The sequence below is a fragment of the Arabidopsis lyrata genome, assembly GCF_000004255.2.
Source record: "Arabidopsis lyrata subsp. lyrata unplaced genomic scaffold ARALYscaffold_3, whole genome shotgun sequence".
In the NCBI taxonomy this organism is placed as follows: Eukaryota; Viridiplantae; Streptophyta; class Magnoliopsida; order Brassicales; family Brassicaceae; genus Arabidopsis; species Arabidopsis lyrata.
In genome coordinates this window covers 22,801,483-22,829,425 of record NW_003302553.1, presented here as the reverse complement: position 1 = coordinate 22,829,425, position 27,943 = coordinate 22,801,483, and the positions used below count along the sequence as shown (strand labels likewise).

The 27,943-nt window shown below is 31.4% G+C and overlaps 3 protein-coding genes and 1 pseudogene across 3 annotated transcripts; 1 reads left to right on the top strand and 3 right to left on the bottom strand.

The window, feature by feature from the left end:
* The first annotated feature begins 3,220 nt into the window (after nt 1-3,220).
* On the top strand, nt 3,221-5,651 carry LOC9320206 (splicing factor 3B subunit 4). The gene is made up of 9 exons (XM_002886132.2): nt 3,221-3,423; nt 3,521-3,569; nt 3,659-3,747; nt 3,836-3,892; nt 4,026-4,088; nt 4,180-4,245; nt 4,393-4,479; nt 4,622-4,715; nt 4,807-5,651. The coding sequence occupies exons 1-9, from the start codon at nt 3,319-3,321 to the stop codon at nt 5,289-5,291; spliced, it is 1,095 nt and encodes a 364-aa protein (XP_002886178.1). The 5' UTR covers nt 3,221-3,318; the 3' UTR covers nt 5,292-5,651.
* An 843-nt stretch (nt 5,652-6,494) lies between these two features.
* Nucleotides 6,495-7,808, bottom strand: LOC9320205 (transcription repressor OFP7). Its single transcript, XM_021030485.1, has one exon. It carries the CDS (start codon nt 7,705-7,707, stop codon nt 6,757-6,759), a length of 951 nt encoding a protein of 316 aa, XP_020886144.1. The 5' UTR covers nt 7,708-7,808; the 3' UTR covers nt 6,495-6,756.
* Nucleotides 7,809-11,164: 3,356 nt separating this feature from the next.
* Nucleotides 11,165-12,003, bottom strand: LOC9320204 (annotated as a pseudogene).
* A 1,770-nt stretch (nt 12,004-13,773) lies between these two features.
* Nucleotides 13,774-14,925, bottom strand: LOC9322244. The gene has a single exon (XM_002884091.2). It carries the CDS (start codon nt 14,923-14,925, stop codon nt 13,924-13,926), a length of 1,002 nt encoding a protein of 333 aa, XP_002884137.1. The 3' UTR covers nt 13,774-13,923.
* Nucleotides 14,926-27,943: the final 13,018 nt, after the last annotated feature.

The following is a 27,943-nucleotide window of genomic DNA, read 5'->3' as shown; positions in this document are numbered from 1 at the left end:
TGAATCGAAAGTTTGATGGCTTTACACAGAGCTTATAGAAAGAGCTTAATGTACAAAAGGCTTGCACATATAGTTTGCTAAACCGCACAGAAAAACCGAAAATACAAATTACTTAACCGAACGAATGAACCAAAATCGGTAAAGCCAGATGGATAATAGTGTTTCCTGTCAATAATTTTATAAAATTCGTCTGTTTCTTATTCGAGATTTTGAAACATCTTTATTTAATAGTGAGCTTTATTTAATAGACAAACAATAAACGAAAGAATAAGAAAAAGCAATATTCTTTCGTTTATGGGATTATTGTTTAAAATGTCATTTTTTGGGAAAAACTTATGAAAATGCCCTTTTTTGAATAGTTTACGGATTTTGCCCTTTTTTAACACTTAAAAATGTACGTATTTAGGATTTTTTTTTCCAAAAATACGTACTTTATACCAAATACTAAACCCTAAGAACAAATGGAACTGACTAAACCCAAACATAACGAGTGAAACGCATGTTAAATCATATTTTTGGAGCATGAAAAAGGGCAAAATCCGTAAACTATTCAAAAAAGGGCAAAATCCACAAATGCCCTTATGAAAAAGGACAAAATCCGTAATTTATTCTTCGTTTATCGTTATTTTTGTCTTTCCTTCTTTTAATAGTGAGCTTCTGACGTATTTAATTATTTATTGGTGATTCTCTATTGGTTTTTCAGTCATCTGTATTTTTATTATTTCTTTTCTTTTTTTTTGTTTCTTATGTGAAATCTCAACACAATCTTCCTCTATTTACAGTATCTACAGATGAAAGCAAACAACATCTTGCCATTATTTGCAGCTATCACGCTGCAGATTGCATTATCATTCATGGTAATGCTGGCTGAGTTCTCAATGAACTTCAAGCTGAAAGCGAACAACATCTTGCCATTTTTTTTTCTTTTTTGTTCAAAGTATTCTGCCCTTTATTAAAGTTAATTTAACTTTAACAAAAATTACCAATTTACACAGTTGGGTTTCGACCATGAGACGTCAAATAATGACATTTACAATCCCTCAGGCACTATACCAAACCGTCCTTTTCTATATTTACTGTTACTACATGTAAATATGTAATAGACAAACCAAAAAAACCTACTAGATAAAAGCCCTGAAACAATAATTCCCCATATAATTGTCCGATTTTGAACATGGATTAATATTAGTTGTTCAGTACTTCAGTCATGTAAATTTGAAAAAAAAAATATTTGTATTTTTTTTTTGTGAAATCTCAACTGTTACTTACAATTACAACAAATATTAGGTTTGATATTGAGGAAATCAATTAAATATTTCTCCTCTTCCGTTCATTTTTGATATATTTCTTATTTATGTTTTAATATATATATATGAGTGTTGTAGCTTTTTATTGGGAAGTTTGCAAACACATCCTCCATATATCCATTTTTGCGAGACTAGCCTCTTTCAAATTAAAATGTTGAACAACTTTCAACTTTTAACCCAACTACAAAACATGTAATACACTCTCCATCTCTCCGAGTATATTAATGACACGTTTAGCTAACCCCAAAGCAGTGATTCTTAATAACTAAAACGACCACTCGTTTGTAGAGAAATGAAATTGGGGGATATCTTCGGGAATTCTAAACTAAATCATATCTATAGTCTCTCAGTCTCTGGTTCAGCCTTGACAGATGATTCATTTCATTTTCTCTAAACATTTGATGTGTTTGTAGTATCTACGATGAATGCGAACATCTTGCCGTTATTTGCAGCTATCACGCTGCAGATTTCATTAAGCTTATAAACCTATAGTCTTATAGATATAATTTTCTTTTGTCATCTATAGTCTTATAGATATATTATAAGATGTTTTATCACTTTTTGACACACAAAAAAAAAGAAGATGTTTTGTGTATAGGGTACTTAATTATAGTTGATAAAAAACTGACAAAAATAAGCAAAACATAAGAATGTATATAAAATAACAAACAATTGGCAATATGTGTTCAAAATAAGTTTCATGTTGAATTGATGTGGTCGATGAATGTTTTATCAAAAAAAGGTTTCATGTTGTAAACCATGACTTTATATTCCTAAATGAAACACATACAAATATTCCCTTATCAGAAAACATATACAAATATTAACATACATTTTCTACAACATTTTTGCTGGAGTCCGAATTAGTTTCCCTTATTAGGATTGGAAACTTTACTCGTAGAATATATACATAATTTTTTTTAGGTTATCATATTTACATACATGAATATCAATAAATTTGTTTCAAATAATATTTTCTTGTTTTGAGTGATCTTTTTACGAAATATTCTAATTAGCGGATAAAGACCGAAAACTTATGAAAAAAGAAACACAAACCAAACAGAGAACCGCAAAGCATTTGATTGTTTAATTAGTACATTTTTAAAGTTTATGAAATACTCATTTGATTGTTTGCTATTGTGTAGTAGGCGTGGCCGTTATTAAAGGCCACAAAATAGCCCAAAAATTAGTTTCATGAAAAGTCCATTAAACCATGAGATTAGGTTTTGTAGTAAGAACTCTCATATATATATATATATATATATATATATATGTGTGATGTAAGAAGTCATGAATTAATGGGCTTCTCATGAGGCTAATAGCTTCTTTGTAGCTTCTAATAGCCGTTAGCCGTAACAACTTTTTCCCGAGTTTAACAATATCAGACACATGCATTTTTTTTTCCATCACTTTTATTTTGTATAACGATCCCAGATTTGAACCATAAATTTGCATTTCCTGCTCGATTTTTTTTCCTAACATAGATCATGTTGTTGCCTCTTCGATCGTTATATTTTTCTTCACATAAAATTTTGTAGGATTTGAAAAGTTATACTCCCTCTGTTTTAGTTTAGTTGTCGTTTTAGGATTTAAATTTTGTTTCATAATAGTTGTCGTTTTAGGTTTTCAATGCAAAATGTTTTGTAAAAATTCCAGTTTTATCCCTATTGTTTTAATGTTTTGACCAATGAAATTTTTTATAAAATGTCTTAATAAAGGGTAAAACATAACATTTAATGGTTTTCTTAATTTGTGTGAGAAAACCTTAAACGACAACTAAAACGAAACGGAGGGAGTACTAATTAAAATAAATAGGCTAAATATCTTAATGGATCTAAAAGAGAAGCTTAATGGGCTTATCAGCCCATTAGTGACGGCACCACTCTGCCAAATAAAACCCTCTTTCTTCATCTTCCGTTCTAACTTCTAGAAAAATCGCCAGAAGTGACGAAATTGAAAACCTCAGATTTCTCAATCGGCGACGGAGTAACGAAACAAAGAGAAGAAGAAGATGACGACTCGAATCGCTCCTGGAGTTGGAGCTAATCTTCTCGGCCAACACTCCGCTGAGAGGAACCAAGACGCCACTGTTTACGTCGGAAATCTCGATGCTCAGGTTCTTAAACTTTTAGGTTTCGCGAAATGATTCTCGATTTTCTCATCTTCCTCTGTGATTTTAGTGAAATTGATTCGATTTCTTCTTTGAATCTCAGCTTTCTGAAGAATTGCTTTGGGAATTGTTCGTTCAAGCTGGACCTGTTGGTAAGTTCATATCAATATCTCCTTAAGTTTCTTCACTCGCTAATGGCTTTTGTTTAGTGGAACTTATTCTGGTTTTTGGATTGTATCAGTTAATGTCTATGTACCGAAAGATAGAGTGACAAATCTTCATCAGAACTATGGATTCATTGAATATCGTAGTGAGGAAGATGCTGATTATGTAAGTGTTACTCTTTTCTCTTACTGTGTGGAGTTTTTTAGGCTACTTTTTGGGTACAATGTTTAAGAATTTCAATGTTTTCGTGCAGGCGATTAAGGTTCTCAACATGATTAAGGTACATGGGAAGCCTATTCGTGTTAATAAGGTATCAAATTGTTTCTGTGACTTTCATTGTTTAGTATCGAGCGGATGGATTGTGTCAGTTTTGATGCAGAGACTAGTTTAATTTATCTCGTATGATTTGTTAACATTTTGTTTGCTGATTGAAATTGTATTAGGCATCTCAAGATAAGAAAAGCTTGGATGTTGGTGCTAACCTTTTCATAGGGAACCTTGACCCTGTAAGTATCTTTTGTGGTATACGCTGATTTTGATACTCTCTACAAAGCTAATTTAATCTTGTAGCTGACCAGGTTTTGTTTTGTTTTATAGGATGTGGATGAGAAGCTCTTGTATGATACTTTCAGTGCATTTGGTGTGATTGCTTCTAATCCTAAGGTAGTATTTTTATTTCATTAGATTTCAGTCCATGATGTTTGATCTCTTTATCTGTCCCCTGTCACTAAATTCCGTTCATCAATATTCCACTGGAAAATGAATGGCCTTATGATTTTAGACTCTAATGTTAGAAACTTTTCATTTCAGATAATGAGAGATCCCGATACTGGAAACTCACGAGGTTTTGGTTTCATTAGCTATGACTCCTTTGAGGCATCTGATGCGGCTATCGAGGTAATTATCTGCTTCTTTTATAACTCTCAGTTCTATGAACTTGCTTTCGAGAAGGAGCCCAATATAATTCACACACATAACTTCTCCGATTACCTAATCCAGTGGTAGTATATTCCTCTGATCTTTTGTCTGACTATTGCAGGCAATGACTGGACAATATCTCAGTAATCGTCAAATAACAGTCTCTTACGCATACAAGAAAGACACCAAAGGAGAGCGCCATGGTACTCCAGCAGGTTAGGCTCTACATACTCCTCTTTTCTTAACTTATGGATTCAGTTTCTCTCCATCATTGGATCAATAACACATTACTGTTGTGAATTACAGAGAGGCTTTTGGCAGCCACAAATCCATCTGCCCAGAAAAGCAGACCCCATACGCTATTCGCAAGTGGCCCTCCATCCAATGCTCCTCAAGTTAATGGTCTACCACGTCCGTTTGCTAACGGCAGCATGCAACCTGCCCCGATCCCTGCCCCCCGTCAACCACCACCACCACCTCCACAAGTATATCAAACTCAGCCACCATCCTGGCCATCTCAGCCACAACAACAGGGCTTTGTCTCACCGCCCATGCAATTCCGTCCGCCTCAAGGTATGCCTCCGCCACCACCTCCTCAGTTCCTAAATCACCAACAAGGTTTCGGTGGTCCGAGGCCGCCGCCACCACCTCAAGCCATGGGAATGCACCAACATGGAGGATGGCCACCGCAACACATGCAGCAGCAAGGTGGACCACCACCACAACAACAACCACCACCATACCAACACCATCACATGTCTATGCCTCCACCACCACCACACCAAGGTTGATAGTAATCATCTCTTCAGTCTTGAACCAAATCAACTATTTGTAAACCCTTTCTTTCATGACAAGTAAGCACAAGGATTTTGCCTTTTAGATTCAATAAAACCTTAGGGAGAGAGAGAGAGAGAGAGAGAGAAAAAACACAATTAATATTCCCTATTGTCTTGTCTGCAGAGAATCTCTTATCTTCGGTTTAGAGAGAGAGAGAGAGAGCGTAGAAATTAGTGCCAATGTCTGTCTGGTTTTTAGTGATGTTATTTCTTGTTTGTGTTGCAGTATTTCTGATGCCGTGTGCTTTAATATTTACCAAAACTGTGCTGTAAAATCTCAATAATTTAACTTCTGACCTTTGAGGTTGCTTTTTACTCTAAACAAGAAAAAAGACAGAGGAGTGATCAGTGATGGAACAGAGGTGGCTTGTTTTTCAAGTTATGGACCCATTCTCCAAACTCCAATAGTCTCTCTGACCATTTCATCTTGAGAATCAGACTCTGTGATGATCATTCAGCTTTAGTCTTAAAAACCCTAAAAACACTGAAGATAGAGAGAGAGACACATCATCTTTCTATATGTTTTGTGGTGTAAGTGTAAAGGATAAATATTCAATTTTAATTAAACTTTTGTCTCTTATTGATTTCAATCATTTGTCACTTCGTTTGCTGACTCGAAATGGTCCACATCGACCGTCCAAGTGTCATCTACTAAGCATTTAAAAATCCAAAAAGTGAACATCTGTTCCTATCTAAGCCTTCTTGTATTGGTGTAAAATGTGAAACCCACAGTTCTATACTTTATAGGTTGGTTCAAACTATTTTGCATAGACTCCTTCGGTTACTAAAAAATTAAATTTCACATATATTAAAAAACAATTATTGTTCAATTATTTGTCAATTATTTTTTTATATTAAACTTATATTAATAACTTTGAACCAATAGAATTTAAAAACAGTTAATCATTACGTTTTGAACTTTACGATATATTAATTTTAATCAATAAAATAAAACAAAAACCTAAAAAATCAATCTTTGTGTAATAAACTAAAACTTTAGAACATCAAAGATCTAGAAACAGAGGGAGTATAAGTTTAGTAACCAAAAAAGTGAAATTTTTGATAAGCAATTATTACGTGTGAGTATGAATATATGCAATCTATGCATTAGAATCTAAATCGTACAAATACATATTTTAATTAGCCTACGCATATAAATGATTAAAGTTTTAATAATTGCACCGCCGCATAATTTACATTAACATTTATTTACATCGTCCATTAAAACTGAAAATTTAAAAATAGAATTTAGTTAGACATTATCAAACATAGGATTCTAACATTATTATTTTTAACTTGACTCCGCCTTCACCACCGGAGTTCGACTCCACTAAATCGCGTTATCCCGCGTAGTAGGGATTGACTATGGATCGGACCTTGTCGATCCAAAGATATCAAAAAAAAAAAAACATTATTATTTTTAACACTCATCGTAATCCGAGAGTCGAACACTCGAGAAGGAAGACGACCTCCGACCACCACCACCATTACCACCGGCGAACAAAGCAACCCATATCTCTGAAAACGCTCTTACAATCGCGCGGTGGTGGCGTTTCGCGTTTAGCGATAGGAAGCAACTAAGAAGCTGTTCAAGCTCAGCTACTTCAAACATCTTCTTCTCTACTATCATCTCCATCATTGATCCTTTGAAATCTTCGTATGGATCCTCCGATCTCTTCACCACCGCCACTCCTTCCACCATAACCGCCGCCGCCGTCGTACACGGCATCAATCTTTGAACAAACGAAGACAGTCTAGCCGGAGACGGTGGCGGTGATGATGATTCACTTTCTTCCTCAATCACTGCTTTCTTGAGAAGTTTTCTCCGTCGTCTTGTAACACGTGGCAGCTCTGAGGAGGAATATTCCGGCGAGAGATCTGTAGAAGATGGTAAGAGACTCTCTCTATCCGTCTCTTCTTCGGCGGAGGAAACGCTCCCTCCCCGCCGAGAGGTTGATCTCTCCTTCTTCTTTAAACACCGGCGATTATCTTTCTCCGATCCACCGTCGTATATTTTCCGACGAGGCGTCTCGTATTCTTCTTCAGTGACTTGAGCAATCACGTGCCACTTCCCTTCACTTTCCCACTGAAACGTCGGCGTTAGCGGCGGAGATAACGCCGGCGAATTCCTCAGATCAACATCCAACGGCGTGGGTGAGCGTCCGCAGCCAAACACGGTTAAAACGTGTAGTCTGAAAGAAGAACGACGACGTTTTGGCACGGTGGTGACGACGGCGGAGGAGTTAACCGGTGGAGGAGTACGACGGAGACTTGAAGGAACAGGATTAATAGGAAGAGAGGAAGGATCTTTTGAACGGCAAGATTTGAATGATAGGATTCTTGAAATCTTTAATTTGAAACGTTTTGTCATTTTTTTCTTTTCTTGTTTTTTTTTGTTTTGTGTGGAGCATTTATCAAATGAGAACTGTTGTGACTCTTCTGCTTCTATATAAATGCAAACACTTTCGTATATAAATACTAAAATTGTAAAATATTTCCCTGCTTTATATGCTTTATACCGACACTAGATTTACTAATTATCTTGTTTTGTAGACAAACTGCACTAAAAGTTATTTATACGAATCCTTACTTTTTTTTGCCCATATTAAACCTTAACTAGTTAAATTATACTGTAATTAGTATAATCCTAGTTAAAATGGTCAAATGAACCTTAATTGTCATTACATATTAGATTGGACATTATGTGTATGATTGATCGTATGTGAAAACTTTGCGTTTTCAAAAGCAACCCAAATGAATTGGCAATGGTGAAGGAAAAGTTGCCCAATCATTCTACTATATAGGATGGAATTGTATTTAAGCACATACATGGTATTTAACCAAAAAACACATATAGTACAAGCGAAATCCCTATGATACATGTGGAGTGTTAGTGTGCTACTAATCATAAACAAGAGATTGAATTGTGATATAACCATTTTGACTTGAGAGTTTATTAAATAATCGATCTTAATTGATAGAAATGAGATAGTTTGTAGGAAAAGTAAAGAAGACATAACCATGTGTGAGTACAAGTCAAACACCTGTGAAATTGAAAGGTCGAGAAAACGGCTAAATTAAAATACAAAACAACAAAATTCTGTCTAAATTGTTTTCTATTTTTACCACAAAATACGTTTCTTTTTTGGAACCTTTTTTGTCTTTATTCATAGATACTTTCTTGCTTTCTGAGTATATCTTTAGATCAATTTCCTTTTTTTTTTGAAAATACATAATTTTCGAAAATCCAAAAGATATATATTTTGGACAAAATACACAATTTTGATCACATCTCGTAATGTAAGCTAATCCTAAGAAACTTATACAAGCCCTAACCATCAAAGATTGATGTAACCCGACTTTGGCCGATACAAAAGTTCTACTTAGCTCGAGTCAGCTTGCATTTGGATCTCGCAACCAACAAGCATATGAGTAGTCCCAAATCTTAAAACACTTTAGAAAAGTCCAGATTAGTCAACTTACCTTAAAAGAAAGAATAAGCGATAATTTAGTTTTCTGATCAAGTTTTTGAAAAGTAGTAATTAGTTTTCTACCATCCCAAGACAAGTGTGGGCTTTGTCGGATTTTCCTTCTCCGGAGTTGGGGTTTGAAAGGGGTTCTGTTTACTCAAATATATATCACTTTTTGATAAACAGAGATAACCTAAAGTGGCCAATTGAGTTGAGAAGAAGTTTCCCTTGGATCATTTGGAGGATTTGGAAAAATAGAAATCTTTTCTTTATTGAAGGTAAAAGATTTTCTGCAGTAGAAACAATGATAAAAGTGAGGGAAGATGTTGAGGATTGGTTTGCGGCTCAAGTGGTGGAAGGGAAAGGAAGTCTTTATTGGATCAAGAGGCTCTCGCGGGATCAACTTTGCAAGCTCTGTCCCCTGCAGCCCGTTGGATTCCTCCACCTCTGGAGTGATTCAAGTGTAACGTTGGGCTGTCTTGGTCTAGAAGAAATAGTTTGGCAGGAGTCGCGTGGGTTTTAAGGAATGATTTAGGCAATGTTTTGTTGCATAGTCGACGAGCTTTCACTAATATCAACTCATTGGTGGAGGCTCATTTCTTGAGCATTGTTTGGGCTGTTGAAAGTATGGTTAGCCATAGAATTAACAGAGTTATTTTTGGAGTGGAATCTGCGGTGTTGGTAGGTGTGATGAACAGACCACAAGCTTGGTCTTCCTTCAAATATCAGGCTTCAGAGATAATGGAGGTTTTAAAGGTAATTGCAGATTGGAGAGTGTGTTTGGAATCGGTGGCTTCAAATAGAGGTGCTAATCTCATTTCTCAAAGTGTTACTAAGGAGTGTAGGCTTCAATCGTATGTGGCCTCAAGTTTTCCTTCTTGGCTTCTTGGTGTCTTTAGAGATGAGAGAGTTCTAACCTCTGTGGGCTGAAGGCCTTGCTGTTTTATGGCTCCTTGTTCTTGTGGGAGTTATATTCCTTTGTTTGTTGCCCTGTTGTATGTTTTTCTCAGGGTTGGCCTTTAGATTGGTGCTTCTTGTCCTTTGGCCAATTTTTTGGAATGGCTTTTCTCAAGCCTGTTGTAAATCTCTCTATCCTTAATATAATTCCAGTTGACAAAAAAAAGTTTTCTACCATCCCAATCACATGTATTGAGAAAAGATATACTCTAGGTTTTACCATCATCCTTCCTATAACTTAACTACTGTATTCTATTAAGCCGAAAATAATTTGTATAAAGCAAATTTTAAAAGTTACCGCGAAATTAGATTCATCCTAAGGATAAAGGTATATATTTTCATATTTAAAAAGGGAGAAAAGTTGTATGATAAGACAAAAAGTCCATCTTTGAAGAAGCGAACGACCAAAGGATCCAAGGAGACAATATAATCTGATTCATGCCCCCAAAGTCATCTTTCTCCATTTCTTTTCCATATTTTTTTATTTTTCAACTTTATATATTTTCTTCCTTTTTTCGAAAAATACAAAATGATTACATTTTACCTGTGGTCTGTGGATCTTTTAATCATAAAATTATAATGTAGATGCTCCTTTACTAGAGAAAGAGTCTACAGATAAAAATGTCAATTCAATCGATTCCATTACAAAACCAGATTAATGTTTGCTTTTTCATAAAATAAAAAACGTATTTTCTTTTCTTTTCTTGGATAGTAAAAAACCATTACATAAAACACAGGATTTTTTATGTTGGGTTTTGATAATTGACTTGGGCTTTCTTTGAAAAACTAAAAATGGCCCATGAACTCTACAATCACTTATGAAGAATCTTATCAATAGTTCGAAGATTTAACCAATCCTAAACTGACATTAACGAATTGCCATTGAAACCATAAACTCAAATATAATTTTATATGTTAAGATATTTATAATCAATCAAATGACACAATGGTGTTAATCATGTAGAACATATTTATTTCCAATATTTTATTCTTTAGTATTATTTAAAAGAAATATTAAGTTTCTATTGTGAAGTAATTTGCATTGAAATTTTGCGATATATTTAGAGGGGAGACACAATCTAACATGATATATTTTCCACAAATAATGATAAAGAGAGCGAGAGCAAATAACTTAAAAATATATAGGCCACGTTCGTTTTTCCATTCAGATGGATCATCTGGATGGAAATGAAGAATGATAACGTTTTTGACAATTTAACAAAGCATTTAGATGAATCAGTTGGATGGATCATCTGAATGAGTTTGTAGTTTTAGGCGAATTTGTCAAACTCATCTGGATTAACATGATTGGAGCATTTGGATGGAGATGATTCAGTCAAAAATAATAAATGACAAATATACCCACATTTACAATCATATATCAAATAATATTACTTTGTTTGTCTCATTCTTGTAGTGAGATGACATATGTGCAGCAAATTGTTGAGAAATATTGAATTCACCGTAGCACTTGGGACATGTATACGGAACGCATTTTTCATACGGTAGACTATGTGTCCGACCATCATATTGATCATCCTCACCTTTCTCGTGTTTTTCAAAATCTATAAAATCATTAGTTTTTCGAAAAAAATGGTTGGTTTGGGGACTTTTTTCAAAGATTGACTCTCATGACAAATATTTTGATCATGGTTATGCTTGGATGACAAGGAAAAAAAGTTTAAATGTTGACGATCTACAGAATTTTGGTGCGGGAAAATGACATTAAGAGGTTCAGGAGTCAGAATCTGGCATTGTTTATCAAGAAAATTTGGAGGATGTAAAATAGGATTCCAAATATTGGGTTTAGAATCCATGGCACGTTTGACATGTTCAATATCATATTGAACAGCATCAACTGTATTGGCAGGAGCAATAGAACTATACCTATTAGTGATGGTTTGAGTGAAAGAAACTCTAGTAAGATGAGGATTATCTTTAATAGGAAAATAATCGGTACCAGAAACATAATCAATGTTTCTTCTCATCATATGGTTGGGCATATGTGAATTGTTAAATCCAAAGAAAGATGAAGAGACATGTGAATTTTGGTAAGCAGAAAAAGGAGAAGACGAAAACAAATCCCTATGGTTCGAACAATCATATGTAGTAAACATCGATCGAACCATCTTGTAGTTGTGATTCATTTTGATGGGAAAAAAGTCACAGTGGTTTGTAGAATCATCACCGTATATATATAACATATTTGGAATGGAAGACATATTTTAAGATTGAGTGTATCTTATGGCATTTACTTGTACACAAAAAGTAAAAGTATAAACCTCAAAAACGGAAAAGTATTTTAAAATACAAAATTGCCAATAAAACATTACTTCTTTTTGTTTTTTTCATATATTATATTATTTTGACAGCATGCAATAATTTAAATTTTGATGATGGCATATACTCATAAAACTCACTAGATTAGATGAATTTTATTTTTGTTTTTCTAAAAAATCATCAAGTTGTTATTATTATCTCACTTTAAAGGAATCAGATGGTTTCAAGTTCTTATGTTTAAGCTAAAGCATGTGGGTTATATAAATTTACGTTGTATGGAAACTCCATTCTCAAACATTTCTTTCCGTTTGAAACTTTTCGGAATCTGAATCTCTTGAGAACACAAGATAACGCCGCAGAAACAGAATTCTTAAGAATCTCAATTTGGAAACAATTTGGAGACATCCGACTAGCTCCGTTTTAGAAACACGACAAACTCTTGCATTCTTGTTTAGAAACTTAATAAAAAAAATATGTGATTTGTAAATTCAAGAACATGCATTGTATTTTCTTACTAAGAAAAACCTTATTTGTTTGAGGAATATAAATCACTCATGTTTTTTTTAACAATTAAAAGTAACATAGAAAGCTATAACTCAAAAAAAGATTTGATTTACGTTGTTTTAACATCTTTTTTAAATATGATTTTAATGTCTGGTATTTTAATATATATTTTTAGTTATCACATATATATGTTCCCAAAATGTACCCGTTTCATAAATTGTGTTTATTTTTTTTTCATGTTTTATTTCTACGTATTAATTTCCGTTTCCATGCAACATATGTACATAAATCGCAAAGGATAAAGAAGAAAATTCTAAAGGTTTTATTTGTTATGTTTTTAATTTATGAAGGATTTTGGTTTTCTTCTTCCTCTATATAATATATGGTACAAAGAGTTTGAAATGTAGAAGTTGTATATAAAAGCTGAAAGTTATCTAAGATGTGAGAAATAACAAGAAAGGCGGATAAGTTCGAAGGTATGAACTTTTCATAGGGTTTGTGTAACCAAAAGTCTTCGAAAGTTAACAAAGCCATAGAGTTTATCAATATGTCCTAATAACAATATATAGAACCTTAGCTCACAAATGGATGATTGTGTCGCAGTAATAGTTATACATTGATCTCACAAAAGATAAAATTATATAGGAATAAGGATAGATATTAACTTTAAGTTTAACTAGAGAGTTGTTGGGTGAGAGTCTAAGCTGATATAAGTCATCATCTAAAGTTATAAGAAGAAAGCTAGATTTACAATTTAGGATATAGTGAACAAATATAAATCATAATCTAAAGTCGGTGTTTTATAGAATAAAGTGAGACTGTATTTAGGACATAGTGGACTCTGATATAAAAAATATACTCCCTCCGTTTCACAAAGAGTGTCGTTTTAAGATTTTAATTTCGTTTCACAAAGAGTGTCGTTTTGTGTTTTCAATACAGTTTTAAAAACTAATTCTCTTTTTTAACCTCACTATTTTAGCTTATCAATTAAAGAGAGAGTATTACTTAGTGTATTAATAAAGGGTAGAAATGAAATTTGTTTATTTTTCTTAATTTGTGTGAAAAATGCTAGAATGACACTCTTTGTGAAACAGAGGAGTATATTTTATGTTCTAAGGATAAGATCTACGTAATGCTCTATGAAAAACGGAAAACTTAATGTATGAGAGAGAATATTGCCTTAACATGCATAATTGTTTTTACTAGAAATTTAAAAAATTATTATATAAATAAAACAATTTTAAAATTGAAAGAGAAAATAAAAGACACCATCAGAATATCCAATTCAAGAAACAATAAATATGATGAAATACTAGAAAAAGAAGACAATATGCTAATGTTTTATGTTGAAAAAGGAATAATAAGGAAATAAAATCCTAAACAATCTCTTCTTTTACGATCCCAAGATTTTGAATAATTTCGCCATCACTTCTTCTACCTCTATTAACTCCATCTTCTGGTTTGATCTTTTGAGATTCCCCATACACTTCAGGATTCAGTTTACGATATTTTCTTTTATTCCTTGCACGAAGTCTTTGATCTCTTTCTTTGTTCGTCTCGCCCTTGTAGTGAGATGACATATGTGCAGCAAATTGTTGAGAAGTATTAAATACACCGTTGCATTTGGGACATGTATATGGACCGTATTTCTCATACGGTAGACTATGTGTCCGACCATCATATTGATCATCGTCAATTTTCTCGTTTTTTTCACAATGTATATAATCATTAGTTTTTTTGGAAAAAGTGGTTGGTTTAGAGACTTTTTCCAAAGATCGACCCTCATGACAAATATTTTGATCATGGTTATGCTTGGATGACAAGGAGAAAAAGTTTAAATGTTGACGATCTACAGAATTTTGGCGCGGGAAAATGACATTAAGAGGCTCAGGAGTCAGAATCTGGCATTGTTTATCAAGAAAATTTGGAGAATGTAAAGTAGGATTCCAAATATTGGGTTTAGAATCCATGGCACGTTTGACACGTTCAATATCATATTGAACAGCATCAAGTGTATTGGCAGGAGCAATAGAACTATACCTATTAGTGATGGTTTGAGTGAAAGAAACTCTAGTAAGATGAGGATTATCTTTAATAGGAAAATAATCGGTACCAGAAACATAATCAATGTTTCTCCTCATCATATGGTTGGGCATATGTGAATTGTTAAATCCAAAGGAAGATGAAGAGACATGTGAATTTTGGTAACAAGAAATAGAAGGAGAAGACGAAAACAAATCACTATGGTTCGAACAATCATATGCAGTGAACATCGATCGAACCATCTTGGAGTTGTGATTCATTTCGATGGGAAAAAAGTCATGGTGGTTTGTAGAATCATCACCATATATATATAACCTATTTGGAATGGAAGACATTTTTGAGATTGAGAGTATCTTATGTCCTTTGCTTATTATCAACCTTTTTATATAAAATTCGCACTAGAAAATAAATGTATAAAGCTCAAAAACGGAAATGTATTTTAAAATACAAAAGGAAAGAAATCTACAATATGTTAACTGTTGTTATATTATATTTAATATTTATAAGTAAAAAATCTCTAATAATTTATTTCTTTAATTTCCTCCAAAACTTCTCTATTTATTTGGCAATGTATGGATGGAGTAAAAAAAAGTTGATTTTCTGTCATATACATGGATTCGGTAGTTGAAGATATAGACAATACTCAAATGTAATTTTCTTTTGTTAACATTTAATTTTATCTATCTAAGTGGACATTTGTTGAAGTTTTGTCATCTCTCTTAATTTTGTTTGATGATATTGTCATATAATAGTGTTTTATTATTTAGAACATAAATATTTCCAGTAAAATAAATCGTTGATTATTATTATTGCAAAATTATCTATAGGTTGTGTGGTGGAGTGATTCTCATTAAAATCTTATCTATAATTCTAGTATATATAAGAAAGAAATTAATGAGATGGATGAGTCATATTTTTTCCATTTACTAGGGCACTTAACTCATACATTGTGTGTGTCTGTGTGTATAAACTATAGAAAACAAGATTCTCAATTACTTCAATATTTGAGAGACAAAATTGCCAATAAAACATTACTTTATATATATATATATATATACATATATATATATACATATATGTTTTGAAGACATCCAATAATTAGATTTGAATTTCGATGATGATATATACCCATAAAACTCATTTGATTAGATGATATATTATTATTGTTTTCTAAAAAATTATGAAGTTTTTTTTATTATGTCACTTTAAAGGAATTTAATGGTTTCAAGTTTTTTTTATGTTTAAGCTAAAGCATGTGAGTTGCTTGTCATGTGGGTTGTATAAAGCTACATTGCGTGGAAACTCTATCTTAAATGTTTTTCCGTTTTGGGAACGTTTCACTTTTCAGAATCGTTTCGGAATCTGGATCTCTTGAAAACACAAGATAACGCCGCGGAAACACAATTTCTAAGAATCTCAATTCACAAAACACTACACATCTAAGAGCATGTGCAATGGGGATCTCTTACAAAAGGCTCTCAAACAAAATAAAATAATAAAATAATAAAAAGTATTATATAATTATGAGAGTCTCTAAAAAACATGGTGAAAGTCTCTCACTTGAGAGATTTTGAGAGATTTTCTCTACATTTTTCAGAGACTCTCATTATAAAATAATAATAATAATTATTTTATTATTCTTTTTTTGCATGAGAGATTTGGGTGAGAGACTCCCACTGCACATGCTCTAACTCGCCTTGTTTTTGATACACGACGGAATCTTGCTTAATTGTTTAGAAGGTTTATAATAAATATATCATTTGTAAATACAAGAACATCTGAAAATGTATGGTATTTCTTACAAAAAAAAAACTAATTAGTTGAGTAATATAAATCACTCATGGTTTTTTCAAAATAATTAAATGTAACATAGAAAGCGATAACTCGAGAAATTTTTTTATTTGTGTTGTTTTAAATATATTTTTTAAACATAATTTAGTGTTTGGTATTTCAATATATATTTTTAGTTATCATATATATAATATATATATATATATACACAAAACGTGCATGTTGCGTAAAATATTTTCTAAAAATCGTTTCCACATTTTTGTTTTTACGTATTTTTTTCGATTCCATGCAACATAGTTACATAAAGTCGCAAAGGATAAAGAAGGGATTTCTAAAGATTTTTTTTTGTAAATATAGGTTTAATTTTTCAAGGCTATTTGTTTTCTTCTTCCTCTATATATATATATATATATATATATATATGCATGGTACAAAGAGTTTGAAATGTAGAAGTTGTATATAAAGGCTAAAATTTATCTATGATTGTGAGAAAGAACAAGAGAGGCAGATAAGTTCGAAGGTATGAACTTGTCTTAGGGTTTGTGTAACCAAAAGTCTTAGAAAGTTAACAAAGACATAAAGTTTATCAATATGTCCTAAGTCTTAACAATACATAGAACCTTAGCTCACAAATGGATGATTGTGTCGCGATAATAGTTGGAGATTGATCTCACAAAAAGATAATTATATAGGAATAAGGATGGACATAAACTTTAAGTTTAACAAGAGAGCCGTTGTGTGAAGAGTCTAAGCTAGTATAAATCATAATCTAAAGTTATAAGGAGAGAGCTAGAGATACAATTTAGGATATAGTTGTTTAGTCATAATCTAAAGTCTGGTTTCTATAGATTAAGTGATACCGTATTTAGGACATAGTAAACTCTCATATAAAGAAAAATATCTTATGTACTAAAGATAAGATCTACGTAATGATCAATGAAAAACGGTGAACTTAATGTTTTAGCCATCTACTAGCTCTCTTTGTGTGAAAAGATGTGAGTTTTCTATAAGCACGAATGATTATGTAACAAATGAATTCATCATTTACTGGTTTTCTAGATACCACCTTTATTTCACCCATCCAAAATGTATAAGTAGTTTTATGTATATTTAGTGCTAAATCAAATCTAGTATATTATTGGCAGTAAAAATCAATGTACGTGCGAGTATCTGTATCACTTATGAGTTATGATAGTTTAGAAATAACTAACTTGGAAAATTAATTGAAACTGAAAAAAATTAACGATATAACTTCACATTTTCTATTATATGATATAACTTTTTATCTAACTAGATAAAAATTTTGACCTCTTTTAAAGACTACATAAGCTTCTATAATTCATCTCTAAACTACACTAATAACCACCAGAAGAGGTCCTTTAGATAATAGATGTAGCTTAGAGATGAGTTATATAAGTTTGTGTAGCCACTAGCCACGTCTTAAGTTTGTGTAGTTAGAGGATTGGCTAATATATTTAGTTGTTGTTTTCTTCTTCTTCTTCTTCTTCTTCTTCTTCTTCTTCTTCTTCTTCTTCTTCTTCTTCTTCTTCTTCTTATCATTATCATAGACTTGATGACATTGGGCAAAGAATTGAGAAGAAGACTCTGTTTTTGTGACGTCTATTGTACTTGGTAAAGATTAGATGGTAAGATTCTGTATTCGTTTTTGCAAAGCATGTCCTTTGATTGAAAAGTTTTCTAATGGTTTTTTAACTTGATATTCATCTGATTTGCATGACTAATCACACTTGCATACTCATCTGATAAATTGCATACTCATCTAAATTCTTATAAGTAAATCATTTTTGAAAAACGTCTAGCCTTAAAAGTAATTCTTATGATTCATGTGTTAATACTTATAAAGTAAAATTCAGACCAGAAACAGTCCCAATTGTGACTAGTAACTTTCAGTTGTAAGAGACTTCTTTAGTTTCAGTTGCAAGTTGTAGATCAAATTGACAGTTTCGTTTCAGCTTTTGAGCATGTCTCTTATGTTTCAACATGTTAGTATCTATATCTGTACTTGCAATCTGTTGAGTATACTAGAGTCTTGTTTATTTATATATCTTCTGTACTTCCAAACTGTCTTGTTTTTATACTATAGTCTATCTCATTCCGAGTATATAGATTCAAGTATGTTTTTTTTTTCAACATGTTTTTAATCACTTTGCTAGTTTCTGACGTCTAGAATTCTTGCTTTTCTGGCACTTGATATTAGACTAAGGTACTTGGGAAGGACCCTAATATGATTCACTTCATGGAAGAAACTCATTTAAATAAGAAGACGCGTACAATTACCGATTTGAAGACAAAACAGATCCTCGATGGAGTTAAGAGTAAGTTGGAGCTGACCAATTCGCAACTCCAAGCTGAAGGAGATGACTCGGTTCAGTCAAATGCTTACACGGAAGAGGAGATTAACACTGTCATGCTAGAAGTAAGTTAAATTATGTTATAGTTTCCATTCTGTTTATGGTGTTCTTGTGTTCTTATACTAGACAAAGCCACTAATTATGCTTTGCTTTTTATTTTCAGCAAGTTTCATAGTTAACGGAAAGCGCTATGGGTTCGGTAGATTGTTTGATAACGGATATTTGTCATCTTCCACAGCTCCACGCCACACCTCGAAGTTACTTGAAGAGATTCAAACACTCAAGGACCGTGACCTTGAGAAGGATCGTCAATTCAAATATCTTATGGAATGCAAGTATGCAACAAGCTCCTCCTCCAACAATTTGCACAAATTCAATCACCGGGTTATCCGACAGTTCAGAATGAGACGACGAAGACGACGAACACGAGCGTAGATGACAATGACGAAGAGACTCAAGAGTAGATCGATTAGGATTTGAATCTTTACCTTACAATGGCTTGTACAGTGAATATGGCTTGGTGTGGAGTTCAAATGAAGGTCTCACGTTTCTTTTGAATTTTTAATTTTTTCAAAAAACCAAAATTTGTAACAAATAAATATAATTAATTTTATTAAAAAAATTTCTAAAATTTTAAAGGATAATGGTAAGAATTTTGTAGGCGGCGTATAGTAAGAAATTGGTAAGATAAGTTTGGTAGGTAATTGGTGAGAAATATTTTGTAGAAAATTTGAATGACCTAATTTTCTACAAAAATTTGGGAGGATAATGGTGAAAAAGGCCCTACCACTTTTCTACGAAATTTCCTTCGTGATTTCCTACAAACAAGTTTCGTAGGAAATTTCTAACGACATTCTTTCCGAATTCTATTTCCTACGGACGATTCCCCACAAACGTTTTTCGTAGAAAATCAGTAGGAAACGTCTATTTCCTACCAATCTCCTACAATTTTGGCTGTAGGAAAACGCTGTATTTTTTGTAGTATATAAGTTTGTGTAGCCACGTCAACCATTGTGTGTAGGCATGGGTAAAAATTCCAAAACTCGATCCGAACACAGCTAAAGAAACCCGGTTCAGTTTGGTTTTGGATAGTCAATATTATCCGAACGGATTTAAATTATTTATTTTTGGATTTTGGTTCGGTTCTGGTAGGATCCAAAATCCGAATGAATATCCGAATAAACCCAAAACCTGAAAAATCTAAAATCTAAACGGATACTCATAAAATCGGAAACAATACACATGATTGTTTCAGGTTTTTTGGGTAATTTGGGTCCAAATTCCGAGCCAAAAAATATTTAAGTTCAATTAATTCAGGTTTCAAATAAATTTTGAGAACCGACCAAACTCGAAGAGGAACCGAATTGATCCCATCCTAATTATTCGATTCTCATAAACAGATCCTATACTCTCGACGTAAAATAACCCAAAATCCAAATTATCCAATCCAAAAACCTGAATGCCCAAAACTAATTGTACATGTATATATGTCTTTAATCCTTTTTGAAAATACTTTTTACCAACACCGTTACAATTATTAGTCAATTTTTGATTTCCACGATCCTAATAACCCTTCTTAGTTCTCTCCCAACATATCCAATTCTTACATATATCTCTAAGATCAGCAACAATTATCACTTATAAATCTCAACTTGTGATTAAGCTCCACCCTTTTCCCACAAATTTGGTGGCCCGATTTTTTTTTTTTTTTTTTGCAAGGACTAACAAAGTCTTTTATATATTATTTGAAAATATTCATTGTTAACTCTATATTATTAAACAAATATTTTCATATCTCATCCATCTTCAAAAAGAAAAATAAATCTTTTACGATTTGTCTCCAAATAATAATTTTTATATCGTATTCACAAAATATCTTCACAATTTTTTCTAAATCGAGACACATACACAAGTCTTATTCCACCGGTTGTTGTTATGGATATTTTTGGGCAACCAATTTGTTTTCCTCTTTACCTTGAAATCATCCAAAATAACATTTCGGTTTGAACTAAATTCCTTCAAAATATTTGAAAACGCTTATACAGATTGAACCAAAACTTCTACATCAACTACGAAGAAAATACTTTTTGAAATCTTACTTAGCTATTTTTTGTGAGAATATTATCTTACCAACAAATTACTGCCACATAATGTGCACACATATAAATATGTTATTCATAGGTGTGTTCTTACTTCTTACACGCACACACAAAAAAAGGAACAAAAACGAGTCCCAATATTTTCAAGAATTTTATCACCATGCCACAAAAAATCGTACCAACAAATAGTTTGGCCAATTTTAATGGCCTCCGTTTCATTTTGAATTGCGTCCATCACTTTCCTCCCACTTACAATACTTTGTCCCCTTGAATCATTACATACGAGCCATAAAAACAATACAATATTTTTGTAACGAAATAACTAAATCCTAAACCGGACTGCAGAATAATCTCAAAATCAAAAACAATTTGCAGTTTCTTACAAATGAAAATTTTATAAATGACCAACATTAAAAATAAAAATAAAACAAATAATAGATAGTTGACAAGATCTATAAAATTAAATTTCTAACTTCAACCAAACACTACAATTTATCAACCGCGACAATTGACATAACAATAGTTTTAGAAGATTACAGTTAGTGATAGTAATGCTCAATTACATGTATACTCAATATGAATTCAATTTTTACATAAGTTATGATAAATTATATATGCTAAATTTTTCTAAGAAGATATTCTTTATACACTAGATATCATAGCTGGTCAATATCGAATTTTAACATATGTAGAGAATTTATGAATTCTTTAACTTAATATTGGTTTTAATATATTATTTTTAGTACAAAAACAAGATAATTTCATTACTATATTTTCTCGTAGATGAATTGAATGTTATGCTCTTTTAAATATTTAAAGCTATTGAATATATATGTAGTTATAAACAACAAATGAAGTAAATTAATATTAGAAAGACGCGTGAACACATCTAATTGGATGTGTGTCTTTTGTCTTACGTTTATCCTTCTAGTAGAAAATCTAAAAACTTCTAAGTTTCTGCTTTCGAAAAACCAAAAAAAACTTACAAAAAAAATTTCCATCTAATCAAGAACTTGATAATCACTCCTAGTATTATTTGTTCCTAATATTTTTGTTAATCACTAAAATGATTAACATATGCATTTTACTAAAATCGTAGAAAAAGAACACATGCATTTTTGTTATCCGTCGGGTTCATCAATTTTAGTAATCTAAAAAATAAAGATTTGAAACATGTTCTAATGGTGTAATTAAAAATTACGATAATTTTGACAAAATAAAAGCTATTTTAATCACATGGTGCAAAAAAAAAAATATGTGTTTTTTGGGTGAAACTTTCGAGTAAAGTAAAGATAAATAAGACCTACCCACATGATGATCTAACCTACCCAAGTTATTAATTGTATCGGAAAGTCCCCAAACTTATCTTTCTGGTTGTGTCGGCCTAATGTATCCCAACTAATACACACAATTTCACTTTGAATTTTTCTTTCTCTTCTTCGAGAAGATTTCTCCTTTTATGATTGACTAAAATGATTGATCTGTCTTGTTGATTTTATCACACGATGTGTATGCCAATCAGCTTTGGACTAGAATGTATGTCAAGGTTCGGACTAAACAAAACTCAGCATGGATGTTGGTTCGAGGATTTTAAACTGATCAGTCCTAGTCTATCGATTCTCTGCCTTTAAACCAAAGTTTTTTGGATTAAAGATCGTTAGTCCGTGTGCGTTGAATGTATATAATTTCCTGCCCAACAAAAAATGCAAAAAAAAAAAAAATGCTTCTTGTTTGAGTTAAGTTATTCATTATAGTATGTTCTTCAAGAAATCAAATCAAAGCTATTTTTTCGCCACGTATGTTTCTTTTGCAGCTCACCAAATCTAACTTTCAAAGAATCAAATCAAAAGTTTACTTTTTTCATGGGTTTGTGCATTTGTATAATTGATGTATACAGATCCCCAGGGTTAGCGTTTTTTGCCTATTATATAGATACTAGATGACTATCCAAATTAATTTTCTTTTATGTATTTCTATACTATTTCTTATATCAAATGTGTAAACTCTTACTTTTAACAGATTTAGAGTTCTATAAAAAAAATTACTAAGTATTATTTAGGCATCTTTTATTTTATTTTTGTATATTTATTTTACTTTTATTTATAATATATATTACTTGATTTGTAGATTCTGTAGAAAATATGAAAAATATAATTTTGCAATAAGTTATTGTCTCTCTAAAATACATGAGAGATTTCATTGTGACCGACCTTCCATGACGTGTTCCTCCCAGTAAATTTTTTGCTTCTTATGTCTGTTTACCATATTACAAAAGCATATCTAAAATGAGAAGTTATGATACCAATTTATTATAGCGAATGTAAAAAAAATAGACTAAACATAAATGCAAAAAAACACAAACAAACGTAATTCACCAACATAATGTTAATTTTCGTACTCGAAGCGTAATAGCATCTTGTAATCGAGAGTTACAAACAAAGAGTTACAAAAAAAAAACTCAACTTCAACATCCCTAAACTATTGGACTACCTAAAATCCTAGGCCAAATTGATTCAAAGCATATGAAGAGAATGAACAAATAATAGGATTGGTAATTTCAGCATTTTCCATCATGCTATACTCGGAACTCAATTTGTTCTTTTATTTCTCAAGCACATACAAAAAGAGCCATAAATTATGTTATGATGTTCTCATCTGTTGATCAAAATCTGTTAATCACAATCATATCAAATTTTTTCAACATAAATCAACTTCAATTATGTAATGATATATAGTCAGATACTAGTATTCGTCAGTTGAGAACAACAGCTTTTTGTTTGATACTAGTATTTTATTTTTTTCGGGTCAAAACAAGTTTATCTCTTATTTAAAAAAAAAAATTAACAAGTTTAAGGGAAAAAACCGTCATCTATTTTTTTTTTTGGCCGTTTAATACGCGTGTTATTAAAGTTGGAATAAAAATACCTCATTTAGTTTCGGTTGCCTTTTAAAACCTTCATTTTTAAAAAATTGGTAAAATCGTACCTCCGAGTTAACGACCGTTAACTTTGCTAACGGAAGCACTAACTGCGGTTAGAACTTAACCCATGGTATTTCAGAGTATCTATATACATTCTCTTTTCATAACTTTAGGATTAGATTGACTTAGTCAGGTGGTTAAATGCTTGTACACTGTCCAATTAAACATGGGTTTGAATCCTCCTTCCTCTTTTGACGTTTTTTATTTTATTTTTCTCCTTCTTCTGTATCTTCCTCTTCTCTTTCTTTAATTTTTTTTTCTCCTTCTTCTGTGTCTTCCTTATCTTCTTCTACAACAAAATATCCCACCCATCAAAATCTGCAGAGCCTTCTTCATCTTCTTCTACAACAATCGATCAACACATGGATTCGGTTTGATCTGCGTAAAGAGAAGCTGTGCGCCACCATTCACTGACGGAGGGAGAAGTTGCTTCGCGTCGGAGATTGAATTGAGAAAATCTCGGATTAGGATCTTCTAATCTTCACAATTGAGAAATCAGTAGATCTAGGCTGCACAACCTTCGCATCTCAGCGAGCAAAAAAGTTGAAGAAAACAAAAATTAAAGGAAAAATTAAAGGAAAAATTAAAAAAAAACGTCTAAAAACAAAAGGGGGACTCAAACCCGGGTTCAATTAGACAACCTTCCCGCTCTAAACCACCTGACTAGATCAATCTATTCGTAAAGTTGTCAAAAGAGATTGTATATATACTCTTAAATATCATGGGTTAAGTTTTAACCGCAGTTAGTGCTTCCGTTAGCAAAGTTAACGGTCGTTAACTCGGAGGTACGATTTTACCTTTTTTTTTTTTTTTTTTTTTTGTCGAAAACCAATTTTTTAAAAATAAAGGTTTTAAAAGGCAACCGAAACTAAATGAGGTATTTTTATTCAAACTTTAATAACACGCGTATTAAACGGCCAAAAAAAAATAGATGACGGTTTTTTCGGGTTTTTTCCCAATTTTATTTTAGACCTCAATAGAAAAAGAACCCAAATGAGTAACAAAAATGCACCGTATATATTTAGTTCACCAAATTATATAAATGTGGAAAAGAATCTTTAAAGGTTTCGCCATTATCATAGATTAGGAAAATGCCGAAAGTGAAGGAGATAGCGACTTTTAGTTTACAATTTTTATATCATTCTATTTCTTAGATATATTTTTGATCTTATCGTATTAAAATTGATGACCTACTATTTAAAAATGGTGGATACAACTTCTTCTTGTATATAATGAATGAATATCACATATATGACTTCACGACGGAAACTCTTTGCTAAAATATACGGGTTTATGACATACGATTTATATGCATCATGGTCACGAGAACAACTTTATACCTAACATGCAAGACCAAAATTTTAACTTACACTTTTATCGAATAACTGATGAACCTAATAGAAATATATATTCTAAAAATTACTACTTATTACATATTAGATCCTGACCCGCACGTACGTGCGGGATTTCATATTTTAAAAAATATTTTCTAATAAAATTTAATTTAATATAGATAAGACAATGAGAGAAAATAGTGTCTTTCCGTCCCGTCTCGTTGCCTATCTTAAAATTTCTCGTCACATAACTGTTTCTTTTAAAATACTTACCAATATGAGAATGTTTAGTTTAGTTCAACAGAGAAGAGAATAGGTAAGAGATTTAGATGGAATACCCGTATTTTCTTTATTTTTCCTTTCGGGATTTAATTTTTACAAAATAAATAGAATCTATCTAATTTTTTTTTGTCAAACATTCTATAATTGTTTAAAACGCTGGTACGGGTTATATTTGAACACTTATTTATTTGGTATAATACTCATAATTTGACAAACTCACGAAAGAAATTTTATAATTCATACTTGTAGAACACTACATAAAAACCTTATTCACACGCAGTCTATAAAAAATATTTTGTTTTCTCTAGTTGAAAAAAGCTTCATGGTTGTAAAGCTTCATGGGCTGTCAAAAAAAAAAAAAAAAAAAAACTTCATGGTTGTAAAGACTCAAACATAGAAAATAATAAAAACATCAAATAATAATCCAACTATTATTCTATTTGTTTTAATTATCTCTTTTTAAACTGTAGTAACATGATATTTTCTGTTTGGTTTATCTATTAATAAGTTCAAACTTAGACATATGAACTATTTTATCACTTTTTTAGTATTTTGTTTGCGTATGTCAAACGTATAAAATATGAGCAGCCTGTAGGAAAGAACAAAGTTCATTAGCATCAATTAGTATACTAACTCAATTAAAATATTTGATTTTTTTTTCTATATAACTCACCCATTACAAAAGTGCAATCAAGAGCTTATAAAAAATCTATTTGCTTATATTTTCCTCTGATATTGTTGGATCATATTCATAAACTGAGTATGACTGTATTTTGACCCAACTCAGTAGAAGCTAAGCCATGGCTCGACAAACCTATGTAGTTGATTTATAAGTTGTAGAAACATAACGGAAATGAGAGTACAATTAAAAGAGATGAAGTTAATGAGAAAAATTAGGTTTGCCTATTTTGAATTTTAGAAAATGATTTAATATCTTAATTGATTATTTATTCTTATTTCAAATTTTAAGTCAAATCTCTTGTTTAAATATTTTGAATCCTTGAAATTAATGACAACATATTTATATCTCTTTTTTTTTCTATCATCAATATATTGGTTTAAAGATATATTAAGAAATCAATTTTAGTATTAAAATCATATTAATAGAATATAGAATATGACTTTCGTTAAATTACAAATCATTATTTAATTTTAAAAAATGCTCTCAAAAATTTTTGAAAATAACAAATCCAATAATATATTTTTTCTAAATTAATTCCAATTAATTCAAACTAATTAAATCAGTTTGAATTAATTATCTTGCGGATTAAGTTTGAACTTCCAAGATTTTTTCAAACTATTAATAACTTATTTTTTCCCTAAATCCTGATTTTTAGGCAATAGATTAGACTTTCGGATTTTATATATTTTAAGGTCATATGTATAGTTTTTGTTATTTATTTGTTGTAAGATTTGGAAAAATCGAGATTTGGAAAGATTGAAAACTTTTAGTGATATTTATTAGGTAATTTTATGGTATGATTTGCATAGTTTATTTTATAAGAATTCTAATAATATAGGATTTTATATAAGAATTATTATTGGATTCATATAAAAACAATTTTTGATTTTTTTAACCATATTATGAAGATAATTAATTTCTATAAATGGTTGTTTCTTTAATGATAATAAATTAATGATTGGATATGAGTTTATTAATAGAGAAATTGTTAAAAATGCCCCTTTTTCAATACCCCTTTTCAAAAATGCCCCCTTTGAGAGTTCATTTTTAAGTTTGCCCTCTTTTAATTTTTAATGACCATTTTACCTTTATTTGAAACAAAATTAGGTCCACAAAATACAAAATATTTTTTGGCGGGAAAAGTGATCCCCCAATTTTCCCGCCAAAACACTTGTAAAAACCTTTAAAATACCTTGTAAAATTTTTTCGTAAAAATTTTTCCCGCCAAAAAATTTTCCCGCCAAAAATTTTTTTTGCGGGAAAAGTTATTCCGCAATTTTTTCGGCGAAACTTTTTTGGCGGGAAAATTTTTGGCGGGAAAAATTTACAAGGTATTTTAAAGGTTTTACAGAGTATTTACAAGTGTTTTGTAAAGTTTTACAATGTATTTTAAAAGGTTTACAAGGTACTTATAACGTTTTATAAAGTATTTACAACTTGTAAAACCTTATAAAAAACTTGTAAAATCTTATAACTTGTAAAATCTTATAAAATAGCTTGTAAAATCTTATAATATCTTATAAATACCTTATAAATACATTGTAAAACCTTTTAAAATACATTGTAAAACCTTATAAATACCTTGTAAAAAACCTTTAAAATACCTTGTAAATTTTTTCCGCCAAAAATTTTTCCGCCAAAAATTTAACGCCAAAAAAATTGCGGAATCACTTTTCCCGCAAAAAAAATTTTTTGGCGGGAAAAAATTTTACGGGAAAATTTTACAAGGTATTTTAAAGGTTTTACAAGTTTTTACAAGTGTTTTTGGCGGGAAAAATTGTGGGATCACATTTCCCGCCAAAAATATTTTATA

Bases quoted from the DNA above. Each gene is read 5' to 3' on its own strand.
- LOC9320205 (XM_021030485.1), bottom strand. From the start codon at position 7,707: ATGACAAAACGTTTCAAATTAAAGATTTCAAGAATCCTATCATTCAAA.
- LOC9320206 (XM_002886132.2), top strand. From the start codon at position 3,319: ATGACGACTCGAATCGCTCCTGGAGTTGGAGCTAATCTTCTCGGCCAA. The intron at 3,570-3,658 runs GTAAGTTCATAT...GGATTGTATCAG, and splicing joins CGTTCAAGCTGGACCTGTTG to TTAATGTCTATGTACCGAAA. The intron at 4,480-4,621 runs GTAATTATCTGC...TGACTATTGCAG, and splicing joins CATCTGATGCGGCTATCGAG to GCAATGACTGGACAATATCT.
- LOC9322244 (XM_002884091.2), bottom strand. From the start codon at position 14,925: ATGTCTTCCATTCCAAATAGGTTATATATATATGGTGATGATTCTACA.